This window comes from Capra hircus, chromosome 23, assembly GCF_001704415.2.
Source record: "Capra hircus breed San Clemente chromosome 23, ASM170441v1, whole genome shotgun sequence".
In the NCBI taxonomy this organism is placed as follows: domain Eukaryota; kingdom Metazoa; phylum Chordata; class Mammalia; order Artiodactyla; family Bovidae; genus Capra; species Capra hircus.
Window position 1 is genome coordinate 32,904,669 of NC_030830.1, and position 14,078 is coordinate 32,918,746.

The 14,078-nt window shown below is 51.8% G+C and overlaps 1 protein-coding gene across 1 annotated transcript; it reads right to left on the minus strand.

Annotated features, from left to right (window-relative positions):
- On the minus strand, positions 44-7,870 carry GUCA1A (guanylate cyclase activator 1A). The gene is made up of 4 exons (XM_018039329.1): positions 6,887-7,870; positions 1,088-1,237; positions 644-737; positions 44-318 (listed from the first exon to the last, which is right to left on the minus strand). The coding sequence occupies exons 1-4, from the start codon at positions 7,085-7,087 to the stop codon at positions 146-148; spliced, it is 618 nt and encodes a 205-aa protein (XP_017894818.1). The 5' UTR covers positions 7,088-7,870; the 3' UTR covers positions 44-145.

Consider the following 14,078-nt stretch of genomic DNA (forward strand, 5'->3'; position numbering starts at 1 on the left):
ACCGTGGACCCCTAAGAAGTGAGCTGAGCCTTTGAGTTCAGTAGACTCTATCTAGTATTAAACTCTATCTAGTATTAAAACAACAGTGAAACACCAGGCACCACCATACACACCCTCCCCAGTACAGAAAGAGCAGGCAGTGAGCTCAGCCGTCGGCCTCCACGGCCTCCGTTTCCCTGCCGCTAGCCCCCTCCTCATCCTGCTCTCCATTCTGGAGCCTGCGCACAATGCGGGTAAGGTCCAGGCTTCGGGTCAGCGTGTCCAGGAGCATCTGGTCCTTCTGGACGCCCTCCATGAACTCCTCTAGGGAGAGTTCCCCTGGGGTGGAAAGAAAGGGCATCATGGGCAGGAGGCATTCACGTCTGCAGACCGGGGCCCAGAGCTGCAGTCTTGTAAGGGGGACAGAACCAAGGCTGGAGGAAGTGGCTGTGAACAGAGCCGGCCAAGGAGCCAGAGACCAAAGTCTGGTGCAGACATCCCCAAAAGCCAGCTCTGTGGCCAGGGCGGAGGCGGGTGGAGGCAGGCGGAGGAGGTAGCCAGCAGCGGCCCCTTGGAGCCTCCCTCTCCCCTCCTGCCCTCTCCCTTTCTGAGACTGGTGACAGCCCCAGTGACCCCTCCCCGGGGAGCCCCAGCTAGGCCTCACCATCCCCATTGACGTCAATCTTGGAGAACACCGTATCGGTGAACTCCTCGGCGGTCATGGTCGAGTCGCTGCAGGGGTTAATGGCTCGGATGGCCTGGAAGGGAAGAAGTGAGAGGACCCGTCCTAACTCGTCTCAGCGGTGGATGGGGCAGGGAGAGCTCGTCAAGCTCCCGACGGGAGCCGGGGGAGTAGAGGTCAAGGTGGCCCGGGGCCTCAGACGGAGTAGGGGATGCGCTTCTACAGCTCTTGGTGCAGAAGAGGAAACTGAGGCCCAGGGGAACCTGGCCCAGGTCACGCAGCTGGTGAAGGCCCGAGCCGCCGCGGGGACCTTAAGTCTCAATCCCGTCCCCTTCCGAGCCCGCGGACCGACCCAGCCGGCTGAAGACCCAGCCCCGGCTCTCAGCTCGGCCCCGCCCCTGCCCGGCCCTCGGCACCTGGAGTTACCCGGATGATGGTGAGCAGCTCGTCGCGGTCGATGCATCCGTTGCCGTCCACGTCGTAGAGCTTGAAGTACCAGCGCAGCTTCTGTTCCACCTTCCCCTTGAGGACCAGGCTCAGCGCCGCCACGTACTCCATGAAATCAATGTAGCCGTCCTGGGCGGGGGGCGTGGCCGCCTGAGCCCCTCTGTCTAGGCCCCGCCCCGGCCCCGCCCCCGGCCCGGAGCCGCTGGGGGAACCAGAAGACCCTGAACCCAGGCCCTGACCGACGCCCCGCCCCCGGCCCCGGCCCCGCCCCCGGAGCCCCCAGGGGCCCAGGAGACGCTGAGCGTCTCGGATAAACCAACCGCCCACTGGAGTGTAAATGGCTTATTGCTATCACTTCACAGGTACTTTGGTTCCAGCCATCGCTGTGATCCTCAAACTTCAGCCCTTCCAGTTTGATGGGTGTGGTTGCAAGATGTGTGTAGTTGAGACACGAACCCCCTAGGAATAGGGGCGTAATTTGGAGGCGCTCTAACGCGCCTGGATAAGGAATAGAGGTAGATTTGGAGGCATCGAGCTCCTTTCTCCTTCTTCCCTTTATTCTTGGAAGCTTACTGAGCACCGACTAGGTGCTGTGATAGACTGAGGATTCAGAACTCAGTAAGATAAAGCCCGTCCTGATGGGAGCGCAGCGTTGAGGACACAGGCTGGAATCCTGGCCCCATCTTCTCAAATATATAGGATCTGGTAGGAAGGATTCAACATGACTCTGACCCTTGATCAGTAGTAGTTATAATAGCTCCCACCTCCATGGAATTGATGTGGACTTAAATAAATGCAGGTATGTAAGGCACTCAACACTGCCTGGCACATACTAAGCACTCAGTAAATGTCAGCTATTATTATTATTATTATTATTATTATTACCAAGGCTTCCCTGGTAGCTCAGACGGTAAAGAGTCTGCCTGCAAGGCAGGAGACCCAGGTTTGACCCTGGATCAGGAAGATCCCCTGGAGAAGGAACCCACTCCAGTATTCTTGCCTGGAAAATCACATGAACCGAGGAGCCTGACGGGCTATACCCCATGGGGTCACAAAGAGTCAGAGACAACTGAATGACTAACACACACATTATTATTACCATCACTATAAGGAAATCATGGTGCCATCATGACATATGTTCAGGGACAGCACATCTGGACGGGACATTATGGAATCATAGAACAGGACAGCGACCAGGCAAAAGCAGCAGAAAGGCTTCCTGGGGGAGGTCGTGCCCTCACTAAGTCTTGGAGGGATTGGCCATGGGGGAAGGTGGTACAAGACATTCCTGCAGGATATTCCCCCCAGGACCCCCCATATGTTCAGCAGCTGACTCTCCACCTGGCCTTGCCAGCCCTACAAATAGGGTCAGGGAAGCAGGAAACACAGGCCTGCCTCTGCCCACCTTCTGCCCAAGTCAAGCGAAGCTGGAAAAGGGAAGCCTGTGTCTTGCAGAGAGGATGAGTGCTGAAAGGAAAGGGACATTGGACTCAGAGCCTGTGAACCTGAGTCCAGCCTCTATTGCTCCACTTACTCACAACCCTCACTCTGGAACCGGGAAGTTACTGAGTGGCAGGTTTGAGATCCGTATGAAGAACTCTTTGACAGACAGAATTGCCCACAGTGGAAGGGACAGCTTCATGCAGTAATGAGCTCCCTGTCCCTGAAAGTGTGCGAGCAGAGGCTGGGGTACTGTTATTAGGGACGTGGCAGAGATGGGACAAGAAGGCCTCCAAGAGTTCCGGATCATGTGCTGGCCTTAGGTGAGGCCTCACCCACTCTGAGCTCCACGATGGAAGTCAAAATCATAGTGAATATTTTCAGGGTGTTTGCCCATGTTCAAGGGCTTTCCTACACATGGCTGTGCCATGGGGCATGCAGGATCTTCGTTCCCCAACCAGGGATGGAACCCATGCCCGCTGCAGTGGAAGTGCGGAATCTTAACCACTGGACCACCAGGGAAGTCCCTCAATCACCCCTTGATCAACCCTCCTCTCAGGCTCTTTGTCACGGTGGAGCCAGGCCCCCCTGCAGCCATGCTCAGAGAAGCAAGAGGTTTGCTTTCTTACCACTGTGGAGATTTCCCCCAAGCAAGGGGACAGAGGGTAAGGACACTTTGCTTTTCGCTTTTTATCTTTCTATATTGTTGGAAACTTTTTACAATGAGCTGTCATTTCTTGGTAATTAAAATTTTTCTTAATTTTATAATTTTTTGTAATAAAAACATGGCCAGAATCGGGCAATGGAAAGGCATGTGCGTTTGTTCCAGAAAGACCTAAACCATTTCTTGGGAGAGGTGTGGCCTTGGACAAGTCAGATAGCCTCAGGGTCTCAGTTCTGAGACGAAAGGACAGCATGTGCTTTTCAGGATTGTGGTCTGGGTTAGATCGGTAATACAACTACAACAATACTAACTTGATTTGTGTGCTTCAGGTGATGTGTGTTTCACTCACTTTACTCATTTAATCGCACAACCACCTCTGGGTATTTCTATCTCTATTTTCAGATTAAAAGCTGAAGGTGAGAAAGGTTAGGCCACACGCTAGTGAATGACAAAGCCTTGCCTAGAAACTGAGTCTCCTTGAGAATTCCCTGGTTGTCTCGTGGTTAGGACTCGGCACTTTCATTGCCAGCAGAGCATGGGTTCAATCCCTAGTTGGGGAACTAAGATCCCACAAGCCTTGTGGTGCAGCCAATAAACAAATAAATAAATATTAATAAACTGAGTCTCCTAATTGCCACCCAGCGCTCAGATGCAGGGCTGGGAGATTTACATTGATTTGTGTGCACCTGTGTGATTTCCAGGCACAATAAAGCTCAGGCAAAACTCTGAAGTAAGCAAAGCATATGAGGGTTGCCCTGGTCACATTCCCTACTCATGGCCATACCCCCAAACCCTGACCACCTGGTACAGTACCCTAGGATACAACTCTCTTCTAGTTCAAGGGCTGGCAAACTTTTTCTACAAAGGGCCACATAGCACATATTTCAGTTTTGATGATCTGTAAAAGAATGCGTGTGGTGTGTTTTAACAAAACTTCATTGACAAAAAAAAGCCCAAGGGCTATTGTTTGCACTACCCAAAACTTCCAGTCTTCTGTAGCAAAACTTCCTGGTCCTGGGTCTCATCTTGTAGCCTACCTGCCCCACTGCCTTTTGCTGGTGACAGTGGGTGGAAGGAGTGTCCAAAGTGTGATTTCTGCCTTCAGTGTACAAGACACTTCAAACATTACAAAGATGCTCTTCAGTTTAGCAAGTATGAATGTTAATTAATATATATTATATATAAGTAGTCCATAAAACTAATAATTCCTCATATAGTCATTCACTCAAGTAAAAATACTGACTGATCTCCTACTGTGTTCTAGGCACTGTTCTAGGTGCAAAGGATACAGCAATGAAAAAGAAAGACAGAAATCCCTGCCTTTGTGGAGCTCACATTCCATCAGGGAGATTGACCATAATCATAGCAGCTAAATGTTATTCAACATCATCTTCTAATACAAAGATGAGACATGCTCTAGGGGAAAAGGGAAGGTTGAGGAAATGCCCAGGTGGGGATTGCTACTGCTGCTGCTAAGTCACTTCAGTTGTGTCCGACTCTGTGTGACCCCATAGACGGCAGCCCACCAGGCTCCCCAGTCCCGGGGATTCTCCAGGCAAGAACACTGGAGTGGGTTGCCATTTCCTTCTCCAATGCATGAAAGTGAAAAGTGAAAGTGAAGTCGCTCAGTCGTCTCCGACTGTTCGCGACCCCATGGACTGCAGCCTACCAGGCTCCCCCATCCATGGGATTTTCCAGGCAAGAACACTGGAGTGGGGTGCCATTGCCTTCTCCAAGGTGGGGACTAGTCCCAGTTAAACAGGGCTGAAACCAGGACATCAGGGCAGTATCAGTGGAAAGGAGACATTTGACCAGAGCCTTGCAGCTGGGGAAGGTGTGAGCTGAGCAGAATTCTGGAGGAAGAGTGCCTGGCAGAACTCAGGCCCTAAGGCGGGGGTGTGAGTAGAATCAAAGAGGTCCGGTTTGGGACAATACAAGTGGCGCTTTAAAAAAAAGTGGAAGTATTGGTTGCTCAGTTGTGTCCGGCTGTTTGTGACCCCTTGGACTGTAGCCTGCCTGGCTCCTCTGTCCATAGAATTCTCCAGGCAGAAATACTGGAGTGGGTTGCCATTCCCTTCTCCAGGGGATCTTTCTGACCCACGGATAGAAGCCGGGTCTCCAGCAATGCAGGCGAGTTCTACTGTCTGAGTCAGCAGTGGTGCCTACATGTGACAGAAATTGAAGAGCTAGCATTTGAATGACTCAGCCAAATACAGGGTGGAGGGGTTGCCCCGCCCCGGTGCCATAAGTGTCATCTTAGATCTGAGATCCAAAGGGTTATCTTGATCCAAAGGGTTTCCTTAACAGGCAAGAAGCTGAGCTCTTTCAGTGCATTTGGGTATAATGAGTTGAGGCTCAACCATGGACTCTAGATCATTTCTTCTGGAGTATTTCAGGGGTCTAGCATGAGGGTGCCATCCCTTCTTGGTCTCTGTACCTTGGGCTCCAGTACTCTGACCCTGCACCCCTTTTAGGAAAGCCCTCAGGCACCACAGTGCTGCCCTTGAGGCTGGGACTCAAAGCCCATAAGCTGCTTTGGTCCCTTGATCCTAAACATTAGTGAGTTTTTAAATAGCCTCTGAGCCTCAGCTTTCCCTAGAAGCCCCACCTACAGTGATGTTGGGACCCTCTGGGCAGCTAGGGGAGCCAGAATAGCTCTGGGCAAGGTCTCCCCAGCATGCAGTGGACACTTGGCAGCTTCCTGTCCTCACCTTGGAGGAGGCAGCAGCCGAGGTGGGGGCCAGCGGGTCAGGGGAGATAGATGTGTGGATTCACGTTCTTCTACCACTACATCTTGACTGAACTGCTCCAAATAAATGGAAGGTTTGTTCTGAAATACCAAGAAACATCTTAACTAATGCTCCTGATGTCCATGACAGTTGACGGTGAATAAGCTGAGGCAGAGCAGGGAAGAAATGGGCTCCAAGGCCACCCAGCTGATGAAAACTAGGGATGCAAACTTACAGTGCCCCCTCTGTCTTCTCAGGAAGCCCTCATCTGGTGCGTTCAGGTGATCCCTTGGGGAGACATCGATAATTTGACCACTGCACAGACCTTCAGGTCCTCTTAGGATGAACGGAGGTCACTGGGGACTTGGGAGCTGGAGTGGCCTGGGTTCCCCGGTGACCAGGCAACCCTGATTGTCCCAGTTCTAGGGTCCACAGATCATCATGTGATGGGTGACCCAAACAACGTGGACCTGCCCACCCCAGACCAGCAGGCCTGAAGCCAGCCTGAAGCTCATCACCCTGCTCTCTGCCCTCCGTCCCTCTGCCTTCTGCATCCTGGGGGCATCTGAGGGCCTGGGCAGAGGTATCAGGTGCAGCACCAAGCACTTAGTAGGTGCTTGTCGACCGTCTTTTAAGTGTTGACGCTTGTTCTGGGGTAAATTGCGCATGGGGAAGAGGCAGAGGAAACCAACGTTTAGCCTCCGAGTGCACTGACCAGGGTCTCTCTCTCTCTTCCCTGGGGATGAGGGTTGATTTATTTCTAAACCTCCAGTGCCTGACGCACAGTAGGTGCTCAATGGACGTTAGAAAACTGGAGTCACTGATGTAGACTCTCAGTCTCCCAGATAAACAGTCATTCCTCCAGCCGTCCCACACTTGCCCCTCCCACCCCCACACTAGCCCTGGGGCATCCCTGCAGCACTCCCCACCCAGAGCCCAGCTCACTTTGTTGAAGTCAAAGGTCTCAAACATCTGCTCCACGTACTGGCTGGCCCACGGGCTCAGATTCTTGAGGCCGAAGAACTGGCGGAACTCGTAGAGGGTGAGCTGGCCGGAGGGGCACTCTGTCATGAACTTCTTGTACCACTGGTGGCACTCGGTGCTGCTCAGCTCCTCCACCGACTTACCGTCCATAATGTTCCCCATCGCTCAGGCCTGCGGGAGGCTGATGCCCAAGAGGGACTGGTTCTTTTCACCGCTGGTCCCCACACCAGCGCGGCTGGGCTTCCTAACACTGGGCCTTCCTCGCTCACAAGCCTGAGTTCCCCAGATCTGAGCGAGGAAGGGCCTGATGAATCCCAAAGTGCAGGGAAATGACTAGAGGAGGTAAGCAGAAGAGAGGAGGTCACGGGGGCTGTGCAAGGCTACACCAGATCCAAGGGCTGCTGGAGAACACGTGTTAAAAGTCCCCACTAAATCCCTGCAGCCAATGGAGACCTGCTCACTCTGAGAAGAGGAGCGAAAATAGAACAAAGCTTAGGGGACCAGAGGCCCAGGATTACAGTCTTGAGCTGGAGGTGAGAGGATTTTCTTACCCAATTTGCAATCTCCTGATCCCTTCTTATGGGGACAAAGTGGGTGGCCAGCCAACAGCTGTTCCGATCCTGCCACCTCCACTCCCTTCTCCTGGGTTGAATGGGTGCTCAGTATTTCTGCTTCCTGTCCTTGGACACGGAATTGAGGTACCTATGAGAAAGATCTGGTCTCTCTTCCAGAGCTGGGCCAGCTGAGGGCCCTTGAGAGGACTGCTGTGTACAGTTACCCAGGCTGTGCACTGCACTTGGCCATCATGACAGAGGGGTTCCAATCACACCACGGATAGTTGATATATGAGAGGGCCTGGGTGATGCTGAGTTTATGGGCTCCCCAGATGAGACCAGAGAAGTCAGAGGGAAACCCCTTTTACATAAAACTGCACAAATACACATAGCCTCACACACACACACACACACACACATACACGCACACACACACACACACACATACACGCACACACACACTGGTCCTGTTTTGACCACGCTTATGTTCCTGGAAGCTGCATCTTTCCCATCATGGGAGGGTGGAATTCAGCCCTCCATCTCACTCTAAACCTGACACCATCACCACTCAGGGGCATGGGGGAGGCGACACTGAGAGTGTGCCTAGTGGCCTGGGGCATGTATGTGTGTGTGTGTGTTTGTGAGTGCAGGCACACAGGTGCATGAGTGTGCTGCTACCTGCTCGTCCTGGAAGCGTCCCTGGCTGAGAATAGAAGCCCATCTATGCAGCAACACCTTCCTCTGATCTCTAATGGGATACTCTCTGGCCATAGACTATTATATATATAATTTTTTAAAATTAATTTATTTGGCTGCGCTGCCAGGTCTTAGTTGCAGCACGCAGGATCTTTAGTTGTGTCATGCGAACTCTTGGTTGTGGCATGTGGGAAGCATGGACTCTTAGCCACTGGACCCCCAGAGAAGTCCCCAGCCAACATTCAAGTGCACTTAAGCCCTAGCTCTGTTCTGTCCCTTCCCTGTTTGCTTCTCTCATCTGCTACATGGGCCACCCTCTCTTCATTTAAATTAAAAGTAAACTAGAGGAGGCTTCCCTGACAGGCCAGTGGTTAAGACTTCGCCTTCCAATAAAGGGGGTGCAGGTTAGATCCCTGGTTTGATTCCTGCTTAGGGAGCTAAGATCCCACATGCCTCACGGCCAAAAAATCAAAACATCAAACAGAAGTGATACTGTAACAAACGCAATGAAGACTTTCAAAATGGTCCACATCAAAAACATATTAAAAAAAAAAAAAAAAGCAAACTAGAACCCTCAGAGGCAATTTGAGGATGGAGGCACCAGGAAGATGGTAGTTCTTATACAGTTTTGTGGGAAGAGTCAGGCTGTCATCCTAAGATCCCTTCCTAAGAACCAGACAGAAGGAACTGGGCCTGGAGAGGTCAGCTCAGGGATATGGCCCAGCTCAACAAAGAAGGGCAGTCACAGCCTTCCAGCCATCAGGGCCCCGTCCTATGTATCCACGGGCTGTGAGCACTGGCTGGGTGGAGGGAGGAGCCTGGAGTGATGGGGTCTGTGCCCCTGAATATTGCTCAGTCCTAGAAGCCCTCTCTCAGGGGGACACCCCCTTCCAACAGCTCAGGGCACAGAGGAACCACCGGAAGCACCTAGGGAGAGATTTCCCTCCTTGACCAAGATGCTTCAGATGGAATGAGACAAAGCTCCCTGAGAACAGAGGAACCTCTGGGGGCTGTTTCCCTGGCCCTGATCTACAGACATCTGCCAGATATAACTGAGGATGGGATGGGGTGGGGGGCTATGTGCTCTGCTCTGGACCAGGTCTGTCTGCCTTCTCAGGTCTGGTTTTCCCCCAGGGAGCAGTTTTCTTCCTTTCCATTATCCACAAGATGGTCTCCTTTCCAGTTCTCTAGCTCTTTTTGCCTGTTATCCTGAGAAAGTTCATCCAAAGGACCTGAATGCCCCTTTAGAAGACCAGAGAGAGAGAAAGACTGAGACCAGAGTGATGCCAATACTCTTGTCCTTGTCACTTGTGAACATGATACCTACGATGAGAAGGAAACCACCAAAATGTTAACAGGGTCATCTCTGAGATCACCAGTGATTTTTCAATCTTTGTTTTTTTTAAAAAAAAATCTGCATCTCAAAAAATGGTTCATGGGAATTCCCCAGCAGTTCAATGGTTAGAACTCAGTGTTTTCATTGCCTAGGGCCAAGGTTCAATTCCTGATCAGGGAACTAAGATCCTGCAAGCCATGCTGCACAGCCAGCAGGCTTATTTATTTTTTTAAATAAATAAAAATTTTAAAAATAACAGTTCATAATGTACATATGTTGCTCACATAAACAGAAGATAACCATTTTTGAAAAAAGAATCAAATGGGACTGTTTTACTTCTCTTTCACCTAAAACGATCGACTTAAGGTGCATTGCAGGGGAGGGGGACACTGGGATCTGCCTGCTTAGATCAAGTTCTCCGGAGCATGGTTTTTGCCAGGGGTGAGAGGGCAGAGAGGGCTCCTCCTTTTATTTTGCTTGGGACCCAGGCTAGGATTCATGTCCTTGCAGAGTCCTCTCAGGCCCAGGGTTTGAAATGAAGAGGTCAAGGAGGAGGTGACAGCTCCTCTTTCCATCTCTGCTTACATCCTCCTCACTCTTCACGTGTGAGCACAAAAGCCACCTTCTCTGTCAAGTCTTCTGAGTCTCTGCAGAATTCACCTTCCCTGCCTCAGCACTCTGACATCTTGCTTATGTGTTCTATTAGTTTTCTACATTGCATAACAAATTACCCACAAAGTCGTCAGCTTCAAACCATGCACATTTATTATCTCACAGCTTCTGTGGACCAGGAGTCTAGGCATGGCTCAACGGGGTCCTCTGCCCAGGATTTCACAAGGCTGGAATCAAGGTACCATCTGGGCTATGTTTTTATCTGAAGGCTTGACTTTTGAAGCATCCACTTCTACCTCATCCAGGTCTTTGGTAGAACTCGTTTCCTGTGACTGTGGGACTGAAGCCACAGCTCTCTGCTAGACATTGTCTGGAGGACACTCTCAGGTCCGAGAAGTTGCCCAAAGTTTCTAGAAGCTGCCCACGGTTCTTTGCTACATAGACTCCTCAACATGGCTGCTTATTTTATCAAGTCAGCGAGGAGATCCTCTCTGTAATCTGCTAGAATGGAATCTCATATAGTGGAACCTCATCAAGGAAGTGACACCCATCACCTTTGCCATAGTCTGTGAAGTAGAAGCAAGTCACAGGTCTCACCCACACTCAGAGGGAGGGGACTGCACAAAGGCAGGAACAACAGGTGGAAATCATTACAGCTCACTTTAAAGTCTATGATAGTCACACTTTTACAATAACATAGACAGAACACTCATTTCTTTCTGGAATTATAAGCAGCTGGTTATTACCAGCCTGTCCTCAGGAATCCAGCAAACTCCCCAGTAGAGACCTCTGTCTTCCTCATTTTTTTCACAACACTGTAGCACCCAGTACCCTGGTGCTGAGGCGGGGAAGGTGAATTCTGCAGAGATTCAGAAGGCTTGACAGAGGAGGTGGCTTTTGTGCTCACAGGGATCCCACTTGGTCACGTGCTGGTTATGCTGTTGGCCCCTGCCTCACTCCTCTACCTTTCTTGGTCTGCTCTGAGCCCCAGGAGGCTGAAACCTGTGGACTGGATCACCTGGGCTCCCTGACCCTCTGGCTTCAAGCTAGCTTCATCCTTTGAGAAGCACTGCTAGGAGATTCAGAGAAGGCAATGGCACCCCACTCCAGTACTCTTGCCTGGAAAATCACATGGACAGAGGAGCCTGGTAGGCTGCAGTCCATGGGGTCGCTGAGGGTTGGACACAACTGAGCGACTTCACTTTCACTTTTCACTTTCATGCATTGGAGAAGGAAATGGCAACCCACTCCAGTGTTCTTGCCTGGAGAATCCCAGGGACGGGGGAGCCTGGTGGGCTGCTGTCTATGGGGTCGCACAGAGTCGGACACGACTGAAGGGACTTAGCAGCAGCAGCTAGGAGATTCGAGGATGAAAAGAGACCAGGGCTGGGTATCTGTTCCCCTCTGTCCCTGCTGGGCCACAGTTTGGGTCCTGGTTGTTTTCTTTGACCTTCAGCTACAGCTCCTGCTAGAACTCCCTCCAGGCTCCTATGACAAAGCCTCATCCCTCTACCCCTCAGGCTTAGGGGTAAGAAGGGCTTCCCTCTGTTGCCACCCTCTGGGCATATCATCAGTCCCTTAACCATGCCCACTTATCTGTGAATAGTTCCTTCATTACACCCTCCCCCCTCAATTATCCTTTAGAGAGTAACATTTGACTGGGAGGGGTTCAATAAAACATTATTGAATGAATGAATGATAAGATAAGAAAAGATTCAAGAGAGCTAACGTAGACTGTGAGTGTGAGTGTGAAGTCACTCAGTCGTGTCCGACCCTTTGTGACCCCATGGACTGTAGCCTGCCGGACTCCTCTGTCCATGGAATTCTCCAGGCAAGAATACTGGAACGGTTTGCCATTTCCTTCTCCAGGGGATTTTCCCAACCCAGGGATCAAACCCGGGTCTCCTGCATTGCAGGCAGACACTTTATCCTAAACACCAGGCTAAGCTCGATGAACAGGCTCAAGACAGTCCTGTGGGATGGATGTTATTATTTCCATGTGAGACAGGAGGAATGGGGGGCAGAAAAATCACATTCTCAGGTTCACAGAATTTTTAAGTGGTGATGTACCAAAGTTTTTTCATGTTAAATTCTTGCTTTTAGCCTAAGTCATCAAATCACTGGGAAGGGAACGTCCTGGCAGTCCAGTGGTTAGGACTCCACACTTTCACTGCCAAGGGCCCAGGGTTCAATCCCTGGTCAGTTCAGTTCAGTCTCTCAGTCCTATCTGACTCTTTGTGACCCCATGGACTGCGGCACGCCAACCTTTCCCCTGGTCAGAAAACTAAGATTCCCACAAGCCACACTGCTGGGGAAAAAAATAAGCCTCTGGGGGAAAGGCTGGATGAACCTAGAGGATCTATAAGCTCCTGAGTCCAGAGCCTTCCCTGTGGCCCCTCTGCCTGAGCAACCCCCCACAGGGAGCTTGCTCCAGCTGGCTGTGGGGCCCCATCCCTCACTCCAGCCCGAGGTGCGAATGGAATCCACAGCTCCCCAGCCTCTCCCTCTTCAGGGGCTCCAGCAGTCCTCCCCATCCCTCCCCCAGAGACACAGATGCCAGGTCAGGGAGACGGGGCTCCATAGCGAGGGAGACGGGGCTCCATAGCGAGGCATCCAGGAAGAGATGAATACGTGGGAGGAGAAAGAGACGGACCGTGGGAGGAGGCAGACATGAACACGTGAGAGGAGTACAGAGGGTCTCAGTGGACGGCTCATGCTGTGGCCGCGTGAGAGAGGACTGTGGCCTCCCCAGGCTGCTGTCTGCAGGACTCTTTCCTGGGACAGATGCCACACCAGAGAGCACCCACGGGGCTGAATGATGCCAAGGAGAGGGAACATGGTGGGCAGGGGTGTAGAGATAGAAGCCATGCCTGGAAGGGATGGGAGGGGTGGCAATCCCAGTCCCGACTGACTCGCTCCAACGTGCCCGTCTGCCCACTGGCCACCTCCACAGAAACACAACAGAGCCCTGAGCGTAGGTTCTGGGCCTCCAGAGAGTGTCCTGCCCAGACCGACCTGGCACCTTGACTGGCTTCTGTCAAGGTGTCCTGGAAGTGTCAGTGGAGGCCGCTTTACCAAGGTGAACCTCTAGGGGGCGACCTTCTCCAGGAGCGAGGAGGAGGCGTCAGTTAAGCGCGTGCAGATACGGGCCCCGCCCCCACTCCTCGAGGTTGTAGGGTCTGGGGGCTCAGAGGTGATTCTTGTTCATCTTTGTAGCCCAAGGGCCCAGCATGCGCTAGGTGTTCACCCAGTGTCTGTGGGATGACTGTAGGGAGGTATAGCTTCGGGTTGTGCGTAGACTGAAAACTTGCGTTTATCTTTGCCTCTTTTGAAAAGCACACTGGAATGGCAATTCATTTCCAAAAGCTGCAGATCAAGAGAGGCCAAGAAGAAGCCAGCAGATGACAGGTTCTAATACAAATTTTGGACGAGAGAAACAGATGGACGAGTGGTGCCTTACCAGAATGCGGAAAGTTGAGACCTGAGTGTGCTCAGAGAGCAGGAGGGCGTGCTCCCCTGGTGGTCCACTAGCTAAGACTCCATGCTCCCGATGCAGGCAAGCTGGGTTCGATCCCTGGTCAGGGAACTGGATCCCACGTGCCACGACTAAGAGTTCACATGCTGCCACTAAATATCCCTAGTGCAGCAGCTGAGACCTGGTGCAGCCAAATAAATGCATTAAAAATAAATACAATTTTAAATTCTCACCACAGGACTCTGGAAGCTCAGGAGGTGGGCACAGAAGGTGTCATGGGGGCTGGGGTGCAGGACAGGTGGGAAAGAAGTAGGGATACTGGTGGGAAGTTTGTGTCAGGAGCAACTAGTTCCCCAGAGGCCTTCCTCAAGGCAGCAGAATGGACATCTTAAGGTGTCATCTCTCTCCTCCTGGCCCTGGGGGAAGGTTATTCTAAGACTTGAACTGGACAAGCTCTAGCCTCGAGAGATAGCTCGAGAG